General features: G+C 40.5%; 1 protein-coding gene across 1 annotated transcript in view; it reads left to right on the top strand.

Moving 5' to 3' along the window:
* Positions 1 to 349: 349 nt before the first annotated feature.
* Positions 350 to 19,247, top strand: part of TXNRD1 (thioredoxin reductase 1) — a 35,833-nt gene continuing 16,935 nt past the window's right edge. The window contains exons 1-7 of the mRNA XM_053978676.1: positions 350 to 444; positions 11,017 to 11,126; positions 13,297 to 13,422; positions 16,652 to 16,724; positions 16,841 to 16,960; positions 17,768 to 17,910; positions 18,040 to 18,155. Of these exons, the coding sequence (XP_053834651.1) occupies positions 366 to 444; positions 11,017 to 11,126; positions 13,297 to 13,422; positions 16,652 to 16,724; positions 16,841 to 16,960; positions 17,768 to 17,910; positions 18,040 to 18,155 (767 nt within the window). The 5' untranslated portion in view covers positions 350 to 365. The remainder of the gene's footprint in view (positions 445 to 11,016; positions 11,127 to 13,296; positions 13,423 to 16,651; positions 16,725 to 16,840; positions 16,961 to 17,767; positions 17,911 to 18,039; positions 18,156 to 19,247) is intronic.

Here is a 19,247-nt window from a genome sequence, read left to right as displayed (position 1 = left end):
TGACCAGCCTCACGCAGGTAACCTTCCAGTTACAGCGTCTCTTCTATCTATGTATTTCTCAGCATGAACCATTAATTGTGAGGGCAAAACCTCTCCCAGAACACCTCCTGAACGCCCTTGTCTCGCCAGCACCCCAGAGCCCGCAGGAGGGAGGGCTCGGCAGCGCAGAGCCTGGGCCCGCCCGCGTCCGTCGCCATCGCGACAAGGCCGCGCTGGGGGCCGGGGCTGAGGGAGGGGCCGCGGCCGCCAGGGGGCGCCGCCGCGGACGGGGCGGCGATCCGAGCGCATCCCGTCCCGTCCCGTCCTAGCCCATCCCGTCCCATCCCATCCCGTTTCGTCCCGTCCCGTCCCGTCCGGCCCGCGCCATGGGCAGCACGCTGCGGAAGAGCCAGGCGGTGCGGCAGGCGCCCGGCGGCGCGCCCCCGGAGCGGCGGCGCCCGGCAGGTAGGCAGCAGACGGCTGCCGGCGGACAGCACCCGCCCGGCGGCGCTTCGCACCTGGCGGGCTCCGAGCGCGGTGGGGTGGAGGGACCGGCTCCGGTTTCCCCGTGAAACAGCCGGCGAGGCGGAGTTGGGGCCCTCTCCCTTGCTGGCGGCCGGGCGCCCCGCGGGGGTACCGCGCTGCAGAACAGCTTCGCTGTGCCTTCGGCAGGGTGACCGCGGGTGCCCCGCGTGTGCTGGGTAGCTGCTCCCAAATACGGCCTCTGCCGCCCTGAGTGACTTTATCGGGCAGGCTGTGCGCATCATCCCGCTCACGGTAGATCGGAGCGATGCTGGGTGTGGGACCCCGTCCCCGGGGACTGCCACGGAGTGGCCTGAAGGATGTCTGTGCTGAGGAGGGAGCGAGATTTGGAGTTAGGAACACCATTCGGAGTTAGATGTGAGTTGAATGGCCCTCTGGTCCATGGACAGGATTTCTGCCTGCCAGGATTGAGGCATCTTCCCACGACAGAGTGGGGAGATTTGTGTTTCAGCTGACTGCTCTGTGCCTCGTCAGAGTCAGAGCTTCAGGCTGAGATGCTCCATGGGCACAGCATTAACCGTGCTCTCACCGGGTCTATAAAACCCGATGAAAGAAGTTAAATAATGGGCTCAAAGTAATGAAGGCCTGAAAATGAACCTATGCTTACATCTGGCACTGAGCAGCAGTTCTGCCTGAATGAAAAGGCACTCTTAGGATGTAGTACTTCATTGAGCATGTACTACTATAGGAGTGTTTTCAGCTCTACCACATCACTGGGAGAGGGGACTGTTTTTAAACATGTTCTTACACTTGCAATAATTTGAGGACATTGACACAAAACCACCTTGGGAGCTTTAAGGTGTTACATGATATTTTAAGTCTTATTATGCAGGATGGAAATTGTCAAAACCTTGGCAAACAAAAAGTAAAGATGCCTGTGCAGTAAGAATTTGCATAAGGCTCAGCAGGAGCTGGCAAATACAAAGATGATGTTTGTAACAGTTAAAACTCTTGAAATAGGCTTATTGTTATGGCTCCATATTGCTTAGATCTTTCAATTTTACCAACATAAAATCCTCCAGCCTGAGCATTGGAAGCACTAGATGTTCCTTGATCCTAAGAGGAAGGAATAGGGAAGAAAAGAAAAAAGGCAAACAAAAAAACCTCTCAAACCACTGTCTAGAGGGTCCACTTGTCCTTGTACTTTCAGGACAGTGCTGTGACCTGACAGCAGTTGCCTTACCTAATGCTGCCACTACCATGTTATGACTTAGAAGTACCTAATTTAGTTTTAAAGCAGATGCTGGAATCTGTGCAAGTGTGGTAGCATGGAGTCTGGGGCAGAGTGAGCTGCTCTGGACTTATACCCAAATCTGGTTTCTCTGGCCAACAATCTATCTGCTGGAATAAACTCAGAAATGAAACCTGCATCTCAATGAGCATTTTCAGCATTGTGAAGCTGACTCATTTAGGCTAAATGTTGTTTGGGCTTTGGTTTATATGCTTTGCTGTATCTTTGGCTTTTCAATTTAAGACATTACTACTCCCTGTTGCCTATTCTACAACTCTTGGTAGCATCTTAAAGTAATTATCCAGAAAAGTTGGTTTAAACTGTGAGACAAGGTTTATATTTCAGCATCAAGGCAGATTTGCTTCTGGGATAGTTGCTTATGAGTAAATTATTATCTGAAACCCAATGTCCATTTCCTAAAGGAACATGTCAAAGTTTTTAGTGTCCATCAAGGACAAGAGATGAGAAGAGTTTTGGGTGCTGTTGAAGAACTTATATAGAAGACTAAAGCAAAATAATTTACAGAAATTTGAACAGAGATACATAATTTACATGAAACCAGAAACATAATCAAAATATGCTAATTACTCATTGTTTAACTGACTCTGAAACATGAAAAATCTAAAATTAACCCCTTTCTATAGTTGGTCATACCAAGCAGGATTGTTGTTTTAATATCTATATACGTCCCTTGGACAAAGTATATTTAAACTTATGTGTGTAGTAGGAGAAAGAAATTGGGCTGTTGATAGCTGTAAGAATTTTTCATTTGTTCTCTGGATTTTTTCTCACCTTTCCATCTTTTATCAATGGCAATATTAGATTTAGTTATTAATTCACTGTAAGATCTAAAAATGTTTAAAAAAATAAACAGTAGCAAGCTGGCAATGAGCACAACTGGCAAAAGAAAAATGGTGCCTAGCGCAGGAAAAAGTAAAAATGTTAAGACAGGGTGCTTATACACAGTTTGCACAACAAAGCTCTTAAATACATTCCCTTGTCTTTACCTTGTGCTTTCAAAAATGTTATTCTCAATCTTCAAATAGCATTCAGTACACTTTAACAATTGCATTTTGCACATGCAGTATTTATGACATTTTGTGAGTGTAAAGGTATGAAAATTAGAAGTACCTGAGAAGACAGTGCTTTTCCTGATTTTTTTTGTTAAATTATTTCCACACTTACTTAATTTTCTGGATTATAAACAGGCATTTTACTGCAGAAAGGATTAAGGAAAAAATTCAAAGCTGTACAATAAGGGACTGAACTTATACATCTCAGAATTAAGACAGCCTGGGTTGCAGCTTTTGTTTTATAAAACATATAGTTTGTTTCTGTGGGACTCTAACTTGTTATAATGTTAAGTGCTGCTTTTTTTAATTCCAGACTGTCATAGTTGAATATTATGAGGGGCTGTGCTTAAGTTTGGTTTGACTTTGTTGTACGTTGAAGCTGCTCACGACTGGGCACTCGGGACACACTCACTGGTGGGCCTGGAAAGTAGACTGGGAATTAAATTTGGGCTGGATTCTACAAAGTCAGTTAAAAAAGTAGTTTTAGCAAAATTGTTCCTCATTTTTAGTGCTAATATGAGAGCCTCTGAATGCGCATAACTGTGAGACGGAGTAACAGGGGATCCACTTTGGTGGTCCTAGTTCTGTGCTGTAGTACAAACACCAGTGGTAATTAGGTTGTGTTGACATTTACATGTGGTGAGCGTCACAGTAACGAGGCCTCAAATATTTTTACTTTTGCAGTATTTCCTGGAAATGTGTTGACCATATAATTTACATGTGAGTTTCTCAGGTGACAATAACAGATGTGTCATAGCACTCTTTGTGCAAAAAAGTAGAGTGAACTCAAATCCTGGATGTGGCTTAATGGATGCCCATGTATTTCCTCAACCCTTGTTAATAACTGTGCCATCCCCTTGATTTCTGCTGTGAACAGAAATGGTGCTTGGCCTTCAACAGTGTATGGTATTCGTCTCCTTTTTCCAGTCCTTTTTTATGGTTTCTCTATTTTCAAAACTTTGGAGATAGAGCTCCATTGCTTGTTCCTGTCTGAAGGTTGTTCCTCCATTAAGCCCATCTCAGTAACCCTTTGGAAGGGTGCCTTGTTTCTGTTTTGATTGTGCTTGTAGGAAACAAACCAAATAACAGATAAAATTGTGCACTGGGGCTTACTTAGTATACTGAATTGCTAAATTAGTCTCCTTTTTCCTTACTACTGCTATCTCCTGAGGATAAGATATCTACAATGTATCCCTTGTTTTTGATATCTAGTTTTTTATACCTGCCTGTTGTCATGCAGCTGCCTTCTAGTTTATAGCTCAACTCATGTATTTCCTGGTTGGTTTTGTTTTTTTTTTTTTCCCATTGCTTGTTCATTTTTTCCTCATTTGTACTTTTAAATAACTTCCTTTTTTTGAATATGGGGTCACATTGTAGGTCTTCCTTGCAGAACCATCCCCTACCTTGCCTGGTTATATCTGATGCCCTGTCTTTTTCCTTATCTTCAGTTTTACCTTCTGTTTTTCTTCCAAAAAGTTCACAGCTTTTGCTTTCCAGAGCGTATTGCCTTTCCTATGTGTACTCTTTATGCCTTGTAGTATTGAGTATGCAAAGGGATTAATTTATTGTAAACTCTATGGAATTGTGTGATCCCCAATAATTTTTGGCTATTATGACCCTATCTGACCCAGCACTGTCTTTTGCTTAAAAAACATACAAATGCAAAGAGGAAGTAAGCAGAGCATGCAAATACTTTTATTTCCATAGAAAACAGTAGTGGCTTAGTCTAGCGTAGCCCTAGCTTTTCTTAGGAATCTGCTAATGAACTGGTTTTACCAAGTGAACAGAGATATCATCTCATTTTATCTTCTGTTCTAGCAAAGTTGCCTGTTTTGCTTGTTGAGTCAGATGCTCAAGGAAGAAAGAGCTGTTTGACACGGTCACCTCTTTTGTGTCCTGTCATTGCATCCCCTGCGTGGTGGGAAGGAAACTCCTAACTTCCTTATCTCCTCTGCTGTTTGCACAGCCTGACACAAAGCAAGCACTTCTCAGTAGCCCTGGCTTACAGGTGTAAGGTATTTGTTGTTTTCCAGCCACCCTTCACAACCGTTCCCAGCCAGGCCTTTGTCAGGCAGGGCCGTGTGCATAGGGCTGGTTTATCGGATCGCTTTGGTGGCAGGAGAGTTCAGAGGGCAGTGAGTGACCTGCTAGGCTGTGCTGCTTCCCTCTCCTTTCAGAAATGCTGTATCATTGTTTGCTGGGCTGCTACAAGCAGGATTAAGTGGTTCCACTCAAGTCCTTTTGTTTTTAAAAGACAAAAATCTTTGATTACTCTGGATTGAAACATCTGGGTTTTTTCTTCATCTTTTAAAAAAGCCCCACTCGGGAGGGGAAAAAATCCCAGGTTTCTGAGCCAAGTACCCAGGTACTTTCTGTGGTGTTGTACCTGCCTTAAACTTCATGCCCTTACTGGAAGATTACCTGCAAAAAGCTTATTTTCCTTTAACTGTGTTCAATTTTAATACTGGGTTGTTTGACAAAAAAGCCTGATTGTGTGCGAGTTGTTTTCCACCATTTTTTATGTTCTCTATGACTCAAATGCAAGCCTGATTACAAAGAAATGTGTGAATGAATAAATGGCTTTAGTTGTGGCAGAAACAATAAAGGCATGGCCAGTGGCAGTAGGGACTAATGAATGGCACCAGCGTCAGGAGATCCTGTTCCATCCCTGCTGAGTACTGTTTTACCTCTCTGGCCTCAGGTGCTGCACTTATTCAAGTGAGGCTGGTGATGCTTCCTCCTTGTGTCAGTTGTTTATTTACTGACCAGGAATTTAAAAAAAGGTAGCATGAGACTATTAATCACAGTTTGTGGGAACCACAAATTTGTGTTGGCCACAGGAATTTCAAGAAGAAAAGTCAGGAAGCTCAGCTCTTTCAGGTTATCCCAAATAAAGGGTGAGTCAGTATGGATGGCACTGTGAACATGATACACTTTACAAGTAGTTATATAAGAACCCAGCTTCCTTTGTTTTGATTTAGATTAGACAAAGCATTAACTAATATGGGTAAATCCCAAAGCAACTGTGACTTTTGAAGGAAATAGACAAAATTCTATGTTAAAATTACTGGTATTGTAAGATGATATTTTCCATAAAGATTGCATATAAATTGTTATATGAGATATTGTAGCTTTTACCACCGGTCCAGAGGCAGACAAGTTTTATATTAAGAATTTCATAACCTACTTAGTTTAGTTCACAATGAAATAAAATTGAAGATTAAAGTGGTCCAAGATACATAATTAATGTAAGATTGATTGCCTTTTACTGAGGAGGAGAGAAGCTGAAAGTTACTTTAGTTAAATTTGTACAGCTTTTTCTGTTAAAGCCAACAGAGTTTGTATTGTAGATGTTCTGGAAATACTTGAGGTCAGCATGTGATGTTGTGCTTGCAGAAAACATCCCTATTAGTGCTAATTAGAGCAACCTGGCTAATTCCTGTATGGTTTACTGTAAACAATTACATAAGGAATGAGGAATGGCTGAACACTTTCAAGGGTAAGTACTCACTCCCTGATGCTGCTGAGAAACTTCTGTGGGTGAGAGCACTACTAGGAAAGTCTGTAAGAAAGCCCAGGTCTTGTTGCATTGGGATTTTAAGTTAAGTTCCATAATTATTATAGCAGAAACATGTCTTGTATGACTTCATAACAAACCAAGGAGTACAATCATGTCCCTGTTGAAATCACTAAAGTAATATACTTTTTCATAAAGCAGTTGGACTTTGTGGTAGCTGCATGAAGACTTAGAAAAGGAAAAAAAAAAAAAAAAAAGCCTGGAAGTAGAAATTACTTCTCTTACTAGGAACTAGAAGCTGAGACCAGTTTCAGAACCCCTTTTTTCAGACTAACTGGATGAGACAGATTATAAATTTGAGTGGATGATTGTTAGAGAAGGGGATGTTTGAGTGTTGAGTGTTTTGCCCTAGGTTCCTCTTTGATGGAAAGGTGGTGGATTGCAGCCCTCCAAACACAGTGCTGACCTATGTTGAGTGGAAAGCTGATTGGAGGATGTTGCTGAGTCAGTCCCCAGATGTTCATTGGAAAATTAACCTGAAAGGCTGAATTTTGTCATTTAATGCCATTTTTGAGTGGGAACTTTTCTGATGGGTATAGAGAGCTTTGATTCAGGCTCTCAGATGGATGTCACTTGAAAGTTTGTATTTCATTTGATCTGGCGTTCATCATTCGTCTGTCAGTGTTTCTGCTTTGGTTGGTATTGATTTTGTAATTCCTGTCCTGCTACGCAGAGTTTAGATTAACAGTTGTCGGTAGATTTTTACTGTCCTTTGAGAATACTGTGCTCTGGGACTTTCTGCTGTTTTCTGCCTTTTTTATTTATTAACTGCATTTGTTTGGCTGAGAATGATGAGGGCTTTTTTCTCTTCTGGCTTAGAGAACTCAACACTTAGGTTGGAAAGTTCCCAGAAGAAAGTTTGTATCTAAATGTTTTTCTACTTATGGAATTTACTTTAAATGCTTTTTGTACTCAAACAGTTGTGGTAAAAACAAAGAATTTGTATTTTCATGAAGGAAGGAGGTGTTTTGGAGTATTACTCTGTACCACTGTCAGGACTCTGCTAACAGAAATCTGACAAAGTAGAGCCCTTGCTTCAACTAGTTGTGAAGTTCAGTTATTCCACATTATACCTTGATGTTGATCCCATCCAAGCAGTCCCTTATTTAAATGGAAGGAGTTTTAAGGACTTAGATATGAAAAGGGCATGAACAAAAATAGAATTAAAATTAAAGGGCTTTGCAGCAACACACTGGATAAATATAAGCAATAACATAGTTCAGAGAATTTCTGATGTCTTAGGAAAATGCACTTTACTCTTTTGCTTGTCAAGTCTTAAAGCTTGGTGGGTTTTGGATTTGAGAGCCCAGCTGACAGCTCAGCCCCACTCACTCCTCCCTGGTGGGATGGGGAGAAAATTGGAAGAGTGAAGGTGAGAAAACTCATAATTGGGACACAGACAATTTACTAGGTAAAGCAAACAACACCATGCCAGCAAGGTCACAGGCTTCCATTTCCTCTCAATTTTGTCAATTCAGCTGAATGCAAGGCATCCTCTCAGTGTGTATTTGTGATATGATCCAGGCTGGAGGTGTATCTTTTAAGGGCTCGGGGTTTTTCCCTGAAAATCTGAATGACGTAATGGCTCTTTTGTCGTCACTACCAAATGTTTGAATTTGCACAATAGGGGAGGTAGTGACCTGTGAGGATAGTGCAGAAATGAGCAAATCTAGAAGAAGGAAAACCTGAAAATTTCTCAACCTACAAAGATCACTTTGACATAAGGTAAATATTCATTGTCATATGAAATAGCCTGTACTTCCCAAATGCCTGAAGATAGGGCTGAAAAGCAACTTATGTGTTTGTTCAGAAACATTACAAATTTAGAGATGTCTTCTGAACTCCTGGAGTAGACGCAACTATTTTTTAAATTACGGTTTGTGAATATGTGAAGTTTTTTCTTGTTGGCAATATTCTTTTCTGTGATACAGAAACTCTAGGTAAATCAGTGGAGACTTTTGCCTTGAAGCACCACTTCTAGATCTTCAGAGTGAGTAGTTGAAAGGCAAGTGCTTTCCATGGGTGCCCATGTCCTGCCTCTGCAGCTGGTGGGATCCCTGGATCACTTTTGCAGGGTAAAGCAATTCTTATCCTGGAGCAATTCTGCTTACAAAGCTTGTCCAGGCTGTTGGGTTGGGCTGGTCCTGTTCCCACCTGATCAAAACCTTATGAAACCAATCATGCCTTTTTTTCATTCTAGCCAGAAGTTACACAACAGTCAAAAGTTCAGAGGCCTCAGTGCTAGGGAGGACTTTGGTTTGTGAGGAAGCTCCCTCCCAGTAAGGAAGGATATAGGTTGAATAGACCATAGTTGTTTCACTGTATTTTTTTTATCTCCCCAGGTGGGTTTTTTCTGGTTTAACAAGTTCGTAGCAAAACTGGCAGTTTTGCCACTACCAGTGAGAGGTGTTGCTGCCTCCTCTTACTCTCTACTGGTTTGGTAATGCCTTTGTCCTGGCACCAGCTGTGGTGATCACAGGATTGTTCCCTGAGCTGGCTGAGCTTGTTAGACTGGTGAGAAACCATCCACAACTTTTCTTCTCCTGGGTTAGTTTTCTCCTAGGTTAATGAGTTGATTTAGCTCATGCATGAGTCTGAAGTCTGCCAAACCTGGTGCCAAGTATGCAGACACCAAGAAGGAAAAAGCCAGTGTGGTGGAAGAGAATAGACTTGTCCCCTTTTTTTTTAGTATTGGTTGGTTAGATTGATTCATCCCATATCAATATCCCATATCCCATATCAAGGAGCCCTTGGCAGGTCATAGGTCACCTCACCAGCCACCACCTCCTAGGCTGGGATTTGCAAAACCAGAAGTCGGTGGTAGTGCGTGCAGGGCAGGAGCCTCACTAGGCTTCCCTGCTACAGTCTTGCTGAATAACGCTCATACGTACCAGGCAGAGAGTCATCCTTAGCACCACATCTCAGAGGGTTATCCAGAGCAGATCGATGGTTCAGGTTCTCTTTAGCAGTCTCACTCTGAAAAAAGGTGTCTGCTGACTTGTTTTTGGAAAATATCGATTATTCACCAGGTCTGTGGGTTATCGCAATTGCTGTTAACGGATGGAATTTTATGGAGAGCAAGCTGGTGACACACAGAGCACTTTCTGCTTTGTCATGCTGCCTGTGGCAGGTTGCCCAAACCAACAAGGGAGAGGCCCCCAGAAGCAGAGCCAGCCAACATACAAACCCTTTCAAGTCTTTGCCAGGGGCTATGGTTGCCTTTGGGTTTTGGGGCTATTGTTAAAACTTGGTATCTCTGGCACAGATCTACTTGAAAATAATTAGAGATATTTATACAAGTGCCTGTGTTGGCTAATGACTAGATATTATCTCACTGAAGCTACAGTTTTAGGTGAACATTCCTGAGATTGTTCAAACTTGCAGGAATAAAATACTTCTTCAGTTGCTTCAGGTACACACAGGACTGTAGCTTTAATATAATATAGTGAAGCAAAAAATTATTCTTTGTGAAGGCTGTTCAAAACCTGTCTTCTTGCTTTTCTTCTTTTACATCCGAGTGTTCCCCAACTAAAATCGGAAAAGTAGTATCCATCACTAATATTACTGTTAAGAGTTCTGCTCTTTAAATCCCTTTAACATCAACAAAGTACTTTTCCCAATATCTTTGTGAGATAAAGGAATTTTTAGCAACAAGTTTCAGAGAAGAAGTCAGAAATGACAATATTACAGACCAGTTTTCAATGACTTTTTTCATTTGTGTATATGTGAATGCTTTTCAGGTTTGTGGGCTCAGTGCCCAAGGAATGTCCACATAGCATTCCGTATGGCTGTTTCTCTAAGTATGGGCACATGTCAGTGTCTGCTAATTAATGCCAGTTGTACAGTGCAAAGTATGTATGTGATTAAGTACAAACAACTGTGTACTGACCCATTTATTTGAAATTAAGCATAACATAATTCAGAGTTACGTGGAGGAAGGCAGAGCTGATAATGCATTCCAATCAACTATTAGATTTTCCACTTTTTTTCTTTTTCAATGCCACATCAAATAAAGTTTCACTGTGTGTAAATATGTGGGGTTTTTTTTCTTTTCACTAATATGCTTAAACTTTTATATTGGGTATATATATATATATAAGAACAGTTATGACCAGTGGGAAAACTGATCTTTTCCAGCCTTTTGAATAGATTTATCAATACATTGAACTAAAAGAAGTTTCCAGGCAACTAATTGCAGGAGAAAACTAAAAACTTTTAATTAAGTTTAAAAAGTATGAGACTTTACATGTCACTTTCTGGGCAAGAAACATAAAAATAAACATGTTCTTTTAAGACTGAAGTTTCAGGCTTAGCCACAGGAAATACAATTTCCTTGCTTTGATCCAAGCATATTGTTAGATTGGCCAAAAGTACTGAAATCTCAGCCAACTCTCGTATGGGATTTTATTCAGCAGGAAAATATCGCAAGTCATCCTAACGTTGCAAATGAGTCATGAGTTGCCTTAGGAAACTCTCCCCTGGGACAGACATGCCACAGATGAGGAAGCGATGAAGCTGCCAGGCCACTCCCCCAGACAATTTCTCTCGAGGAGCACAGCCCTCATAAAGGACGTCTCTCCAGACACTACGTTATTTTACCCTTGATTTCACAGGGAGAGCCCCGAAGCTGCGAGAAGGGCAGCGCGAAGCAGCGGCAGAAACTTCCCAGCCAGTTGTTTCTGTACGGGAGAAGCAAATAGGAGATCATGAGAGAACTTTAAAGGTAGGGGAAGATACTTTTCAAAGTCTGTAATTTAGTTTTGACATTGAAAAATAACTGGGATGTAGACTTTATTGTAAAATTTGTAGTACATGGGTGAAGACGAGATCTGTTCTCAGATCATGGTCATGAAGAAGTTCCCCCAGTAAATGGGATGTGGAGCTTGTCAAGAGCCTGGCTGCTTCGGAGCAGGGTTCGGGAGGAAGAGAGGAAGCTTGTAATCTACTTTGTCTAATCTAAACTTTTAATATGTTTTTGTAAAGAGTTATTAGGAAGAATTAATGAGAAATGAACCAAACAGTAGGAAATAAAAACTAACGTTTCCTAATCCATGTGAAAACATAAAGAATGATTCTTAAAAGGAGGAAAAAAATAGTAGCATGATATAAATAGTGATCTAAGCAAATGAGTAGTTGGTGTGGTTTCCTTCTGTGCCTTATAAAGATACCATTCTCAGTGGCTGGGTCTGATGACTGTGGGGGAGTTAGTCTCCCCTTATGCTTCACACCATCCTGTTTCCACTAAGTTAGCAAGAAGGTGTGCTTTGGAAAAGAATGGCACAGTTTTTCTAATTTTACATCTCTAAGTACAAATGAAGTGAAGATGCATATCACAGTACAATACATGCCTCTCTGCTCATATTGTGGTAAGAAGTTTGATCCTGGCTAATGGTTGTGTTAGAGAAATAGAAAAAAGGGAACCAACTGCAAAGTAGGTTCAGTGGTAGGGGTGTGTGTTGGGGTGGTAGAGGAGGAGGAGAAGACAAAGGAGAATGAGGTATTTTTGGATGTCTTCACAGCGGCCTCAGGTGTTTTCTAGGTGTTGTTTCTACTGTTAACGTGCTGCCTGGGGTTATGAAATACTACTACAATCTAACTTTGTGCAGGCAGATGCACAGCCTGAATTTCTGCTGACATTGCTGTGTAATTTGTCTGAGCAATAGGAGATTTTTGTCAGTGGGATGGCTGCACTGGCAGCAGTCAGTGGGGTAGACATAGTTATAGAGAGGGACTAATCAAACCTCAGAGGAAGGCGATGGAGAGGGAATAACCTCAGAGGAAGGCAGCAGTAGAATGGGTTGAATACAAAGGGCTGTTTAATGCAAAACAAAATTAAGATGACAAGACAAGGGAAACTTCTTTGGTCTCTTCTCTTTCCTTTGATTTGCCACAACTATTCCAGTAGTACTGAATCAAGTCCTACCAAGTTAGGCAGACAGAAACACATATTTGTAAAGTGGCAAAGTATGGGTTTCTTAATTTATGGGTTTGGTCTTAAAAGTTTTTCCTTACTTTAGTTGATACTCACTGATTTACATCAGTTAAAGAGTCTGATTTTTACTCACTCCAGATCTTGTCCTGCAATTTGAGAGGCATTGAGAATTTTACCACAATTCCAAAGGTTTGAAGGTCTGAAGCCGTCATAAATTGGAGTTTCAGAAATGAAGTATAAAGGCTCATTTTAGAAAGTGTATATGAAGACAGTGCCATGTTCTCTGTGGCATAAGCTGCCAAAATGCATTTTAGGACTAATGAGTAGTTTTTCTGTGGTAGTAGCTGTGATTTAAAAAATTAAATCTTTTTTGAAACCGTAGTGGTCACACTTGATCCATTTAATGCCAAAATTATGCTAAACCAAAGTGATGATAAACACTGGCATATTACAAAAACACAGCTTTCAGACATGCTTTTCTTCATTCAGTTCTGTTCATTCTGTTAGTAAGGCTGGTAATTATTGGGGATTAGTACAGCGTCACATAGGATTGTTGTATTTTCCTACACGCATATGCAGGAGGAAGGGAAAAACACTAATTAGGAAAGCCCAGGGCAGATGAAAAGAATAAAATAAATTAATGGAATGCTTGTGTCAGCAGTTACCTATCTCATCCTGGAGTACAGTATGAGGAGGCTCTAGGGTTTCATTGTTGTGGGAAACTATGCTCTGCAAGGAAGCCCAGTGCTCTAGCGAACCAAGAAAATTTATAGTTCAGTATCTGACAGGTATAGAGCTATTCACAGATGGATTAGGAAGATGAAATTAAAAGCTAATTAAAACAGAGATCAGAAAATTCAGATGTTCCCTTATCACAATATTTGCTACTGAAAATACTAATTTATGAACACTATGGATAATGTTTCAATATTCCCTAATACTTTTTGTTTTCTCTGTTCAGGCACATAAGGAAGCAGACAATCCTCAGAAAACAATGGAAGCGAACGGACTTACGCCGGTGCCGGGTTCCTATGACTATGATCTCATTGTCATTGGTGGAGGCTCAGGAGGTCTGGCAGCTGCCAAGGTATGAGGGGGAAAATATGCACTTATACTTTCCTTGTAAATAGGTGGGTGACATTCCCAGTGTCTTGGATTTGGTATCTTTAACATTGTAGGGGCACAACACTTCTGCCCGATAAAGTGAAATTTCTTTTGAGGTTAGTGCCACTTATACAATATTCTTTTCTTTATGTTCTGAAGAAGGAAAACATGGTATACTCCTTAATATTCCCTAATAGTCCTTGCTAGAATTAAACTTGGTCCCCATTTATGGAAGATGATGCTGCTGGAAAACAGCAGGTAGATATCTTAATAGTGTTTACTAGTAGTTGAATTTAAACTCAACTCAACAATGAAAAGGTTCTATTCAAAATTAACGTCAGGAGGTATCTACTTCTGTATAGAAGTACTATCTTTTTAGACATAGTTGTGTATCTTGTTTTAATTCTTGGCAATGAGAGTCTGATTTTTGAGCTTACATAGTTGCATAAATGGAGATTTTGCCTATATTTAAGCTATGGTCTCACCCTTCGTTTCTAGGGTCTGGTGTTTCCTGTCTGTAGCCAGATGAATTATGGGATTTTGTTAGGATATTGCTATTAGAAGCATATCTAGAATTAAATAAAAGAATTCACATTGGTACAAAATATACCAGCTCTTAGAGCTGTCATAATCCCAAATATTTTAAACTTGAAGAAACTTAATATAAGTTAGTAGCTCTCCTTTACATCAGTAGTTAGGCACATTGTGTCTCTTCTGTCTGTGGTAGGATTGGCTATTTAGAAGTGAATTGATCATTCCTGTAAATGAAACTACTTTGTTGTTCAAGACCTGGAGCTGGATTAATCCTAATAATTAATGCTTAGTTGGGAGCATTTCTTTTGTTCTCAAGAAGTGGAGGAGGTCATTGCAGAGTGAAAGAAAATAAGGAGAAAATATTTTAGAATAGCACTGGATTCACAGTGAACCCTGGTCCCTTAGAAGTACTTCTGTTAAAATGGAAATGTGCAGGGCTGAGTGATGGATTGTAGATCCATAGATGTAGATCCATAGTCTATTTTGGTAGTTTACTGCTTTCCTACCGATAGGGGCACTGTTGTCATGGTGTAGGATTGAGGATTGAAGGAAAGATCTATGAAAGTTCTGAGGACCACAAAGAGAAGTAAACCCTGGTTTTCAGAGGATGGAGATGTTCAGGGGCAGGCGAGAGTAACAAGAGTAAAACAGAGTTTGCAGTAATGCAAAAAGAGTTTGCAGTAATAAGAAGCCAGCTGTTGAAATTTCCATAAGGAGACTAACTGATCCAGTGATGTTTATTGCATCATTTTTCAGTTGTAGAACCAAAAAGGTGTGCAGTAGGAAGATAAACTGCCTAATTCCTTCAACTCAGTGTGTGAAGTATATTGATTCTCAGTGTTCTCAACTGATTGTTAACTAGAACAGAAGATGGTAGATCAATAAATTCAACATCCCTATCAGTAGTAATGTGTGTATTTCAAATCAGTTTCATGTAGTTGAAGTGGAATTGTTTTACACACATAAACTTCTGACGTTTATTTAGATTGTTCAATTTTTTAAAATGAATGTCAGTTGACAGTGCTTTAAAAACAAACAAACAAACAAACAAAAAAAGAACAGAAAAAACCCCAGCTGCACAGCTCTCATACAAGGTTCCAGTTACCTGCACTCAGGTTTGCAGCAGTTTACCTAGATTGGTTAAATGTGTGCTTTTCACTCTGACACATGCACCTTTGTGTGCACATCTTCCTCTCTACCTTGTGCTCAAAGCTTGTTCCTTTGGAGGCAGTTCTCCACAGGGAGTGCAAACACTGCCAGGCTGACTTGGTACAACCCAGCTGCGGACTCAGAATGGTGCCAGGCCCCTGCTCTCAGCTCACACAGAACAGCTCCCTGCGCAGCTTTGCTGCGTTCCTGCAGCACTGCACTGAGCCCTGAAAGGTTTGGGAGCCTGCAGGGCATGTTTGTGGCTGTGGGCAGATCACTCAGCCCACTCAGAAGTGATTATATCTCTGTGTGATCTCTGCTAAGGTGGCAAGGCAATGCTGTGCTGGGTTATGCGAGCATGTAGCTGAGAGAAGGTTGGCAATCCATGCATTCTGCTTAGCTAACCCTGGTAAGGCTCTTTGGAGCAGTACTTAAGAGTTGTCATCATAAAGGAGCTTTAATGACGCGTCTCAGTCCCTAAGTGCCTTTAAGAGGAACTTTCTCAGAGGTGCTGCTAATGGATAGGAATTTGCTTCTTGGCCAGATTAGATCTTTATTGAAGTGGAAATCCAGTACAGCAGTATTTTCTGAAGGTGTTTATAGCCTGCGTTATTTGAAGTGTGATTTGCATTTTGCATGAAGTAAGATACATTTAAAATTGAAATTCTGATTGTCAAGCATTTGGATTAACAAGTATTACTGGTAACAGAACACTGAAGGCTGTCCAGCTCCTCCCAAACCAAACCCAAGGCCTTAGCGTAATATCCTGTTCATATAGTTGTTACTGCTCACATGTCTAAGAATTCATCATATGATGCCAGCATAGTTGTGGCTACTCCAAGTAGCAAAATTATTTTGCATCATCTCATGGGAGGAATCTGTCGTTGTTTCTCAGCTACCTAGTGCTTGCCTAAGTGCTTTTCTATGGCAGCAGTTATTGCTGTCAGTTTTGCCTTTTTCTTAAAAAAACACAAAGGGAGCAATGAAATTAGTATATAATTCTCAGTATCATTTACAGGCATTAATTGTAGATTTGTTAATGAAACTTCTTAGGGGAAATATAGGATCATAGAATCATTAAGGTTGTCATGCTTGGCCAGGTGACTGCTTGTGTCATTTTCTGATGTGTTTTCGAACAAATGCTGGAGAAACCATCTTTGAAGGGAAAACTGGATTAATTAGGAATTTGTTAAGTAGGTTAAAAATAAATGGGTATGTTGGGAAATAGTCTGAACAAAGTGACAGGACAGAAGAGTGAAGAGGAGGTTGGGTTCACAGAGTCTCCTCTGTATCAGCTGGTGCCATGCTGTTTTGTAGTAGGATGAATGCCTTTTTTTGCCTTTCATCTTCTTTTTCCTACTGAATGCACAGATGAATTCAGAAGATTAATGACTGTCTGTTCCCTTGCAAATCATTCATTGTAACTTAATTAAAAGTCACAAAGCTTTTCAGCAATGCATGATGTTATCGTCTGCTCCAAATTTAACCTCTAATATTTAGATATGTTTCTTATTTAATTTGTTTTGCAGGAGGCTGCCAAATATGAAAAGAAAGTGATGGTGCTGGACTTTGTCATGCCTACGCCTCAGGGAAGCTCATGGGGTAAATTTCTTTTCATTGCAATCCTGTTATATTGGAACTTTACTCAGAGACTCTGATTCTTATGTTTGAAATCTGCTACACTGATGTGAAAACCACATTCTGTTCCTTTCTCTCAGGTCTTGGAGGAACATGTGTAAATGTGGGCTGTATACCTAAAAAATTGATGCACCAGGCAGCTTTACTGGGACAAGCCTTACAAGATTCACGCAAATTTGGGTGGCAGTTTACAGAAGAAGGTAAAGAAGCACACTTTTTCCAGTTTTGTCATTTGCACTGAAAATCCTGAGGTGGTTCTCATAATCAGGTGCTTGTTGCACTGCAGCATGTGCTGGCTTTGACAATGTTAGGCAACTTCAGAGGGATTACACATAAATTGAAGCGATTTTCACGTCTAAAGCCGTGGGGCTTATCACCTCCATGTTTTATCTGTTTGTTAATAGCTCCTGATCATGTTTGTAATGGATGAGACTGTTGTGTGAACAAAAGCAATAAGGTACTGCTCCATTTCTGAATGTACCACAACATCTAAGGGAATACACCAGGATGTTGCCTGACAGAAACTTCTTATAGTTACAAGCAAGGATTTCCTTTCCCTAAGTGTCTGTCACTACTATATAAGAAGATGGATTTTACTTTTTATTATCTCTGATGTGCGTGGTTATAGGATTATGAATTTTTTAGGCTGCAATCCTGTATTTGGAAGCATGTAGAGGCACCTCTCAGACATGCATTGTCTTCATTTGTTGAGCAATGTCACCTGCTCACAGCTGTCAATATATATCTATCAATACAAAACTGTCAATAATTCAGTAAATCTTAATTTTCAATGTTTTAAGTCATACCTATTTGCACTGTGATCTCTCATGTTATCTGTGCTGATGTAATTCTTTGAATTTCAGTAGATTTACCCTGAAATAAAACAGGAGTAAGACAAACCCATTGAGACTGGATCATGAAAATAATCTCTTTGAGAATAGCAAGTTTGCTGTGGAAAAAGAAAAACTCATAATAAAAGATGAACCTTCCTCTTTTGTTTCTGACAGTCAAACACAACTGGATGACCATGACAGAATCTGTTCAGAATTACATTGGTTCACTGAACTGGGGCTATCGGGTTGCACTGAGAGACAAGAAGGTCACGTATGAGAATGCATATGGAGAATTTGTTGGGCCACACACAGTTAAGGTACTCCATAGCCATTTTTTGCTGTGTCTTCCTGCAGAGCTGTCTGAATAGAGGTGCTTTTCAAATAGAATAATTTTTCCTGTGGTGGGACTGCAAAACACTCACTTTGCACTAATACTTTGTATGCAGGCAACGAACAAAAAGGGAGTTGAGAAGCTGTACACAGCTGAGAGATTTATCATTGCCACTGGTGAACGACCACGCTACCTGGGTATACCTGGAGACAAGGAATATTGCATTAGCAGGTAAAAACAGGGAGGAATACAGTCATTCCTTGTGTGTAAATGCTTCCCCATACTGAGAAGCACAGTCTACTTGAAAGAAAACTCTGTATTTAGATATTAAGCAAAGTGGGAATAGCACAGCTGCTGTTGTCATGAAGTTGGTGGAAATCTGTCTTTATGCATCGGGGCAGTCTTGAACCTAGCACAATTGGTTTCCCAGCTACTCAGTGAAGGTAATTCAACTTTTGAAAAAACTGGTTTTGAGTGGCTGGTTAATTGCTAATGCCAAGCAGAAATTTTATATGAAGATAAAATGTGTTTTCATATCAGAGTAACTTTTAAGTTAATTGCTGTAGAAAGAGGTTGGAGTTACAGGCTGGCAAACCTATAGCAATGAAATAAATAATTGGCACGATTCCTCTGAAACCAAAACACCATGTGATGTGTTTCCCTTTTAATAAGTAGTAATGAAATTAAAGATGACAGATAATACAGCCTGTAAAGTGGTGCTTTAAAGTAGCTTCAAGATGAGGAGTCAGGAATCCCAGAGTTAGACTATCAGATTGAGGCTGTCTGTGTAATCTTCACTGAGTTCCTTGCTGTATCAGAGCTATGTTACAGCCTTTAATTGCACAATCACATTTTATGCCATCACCCTGAAAAAGGGGACACTTATTTTAGAGTTAAATATTCACAAAATTGTATTGCCAGACTCTAAGTGTCTGCTGAGTAAGTGTGGTGTCTCCATGAGTCCTGATTCTGTGGAGAAGCCTGGGTTTCATAACCTAGGTCCAAAGTGTGGTAGAACTGATGTAGCTTGATGAAGCAGTTGAAAGAAATGAAAAGCAGGCAAAGGAGCATGTCTTCTATAATTTCATACTTCTGTCTTTGCATGTTACTGTGGTTTATTGTCTGTGTATATCTGGCACTGTGTATAATGCTTTAGCAAAATAATGTCTTCAAAGTGGTAATGGTATTTTATCTCAAAGCTGCATCCCTTCCACTTCAGGAGCTAAAATTTGCAGCAAAATATTTAAAGCAAGATTCAGAGGGGAAATAAACACCTACCTTTTTCAACAATTTGTCCTAAATTTCTGTTAAAAAAACCTCTCC

Source organism: Vidua macroura, chromosome 5 (genome assembly GCF_024509145.1).
Source record: "Vidua macroura isolate BioBank_ID:100142 chromosome 5, ASM2450914v1, whole genome shotgun sequence".
NCBI classification, from domain to species: domain Eukaryota; kingdom Metazoa; phylum Chordata; class Aves; order Passeriformes; family Viduidae; genus Vidua; species Vidua macroura.
Note: the sequence above shows the minus strand (reverse complement) of the source record. Positions and strands in the feature narration are given on the sequence as shown.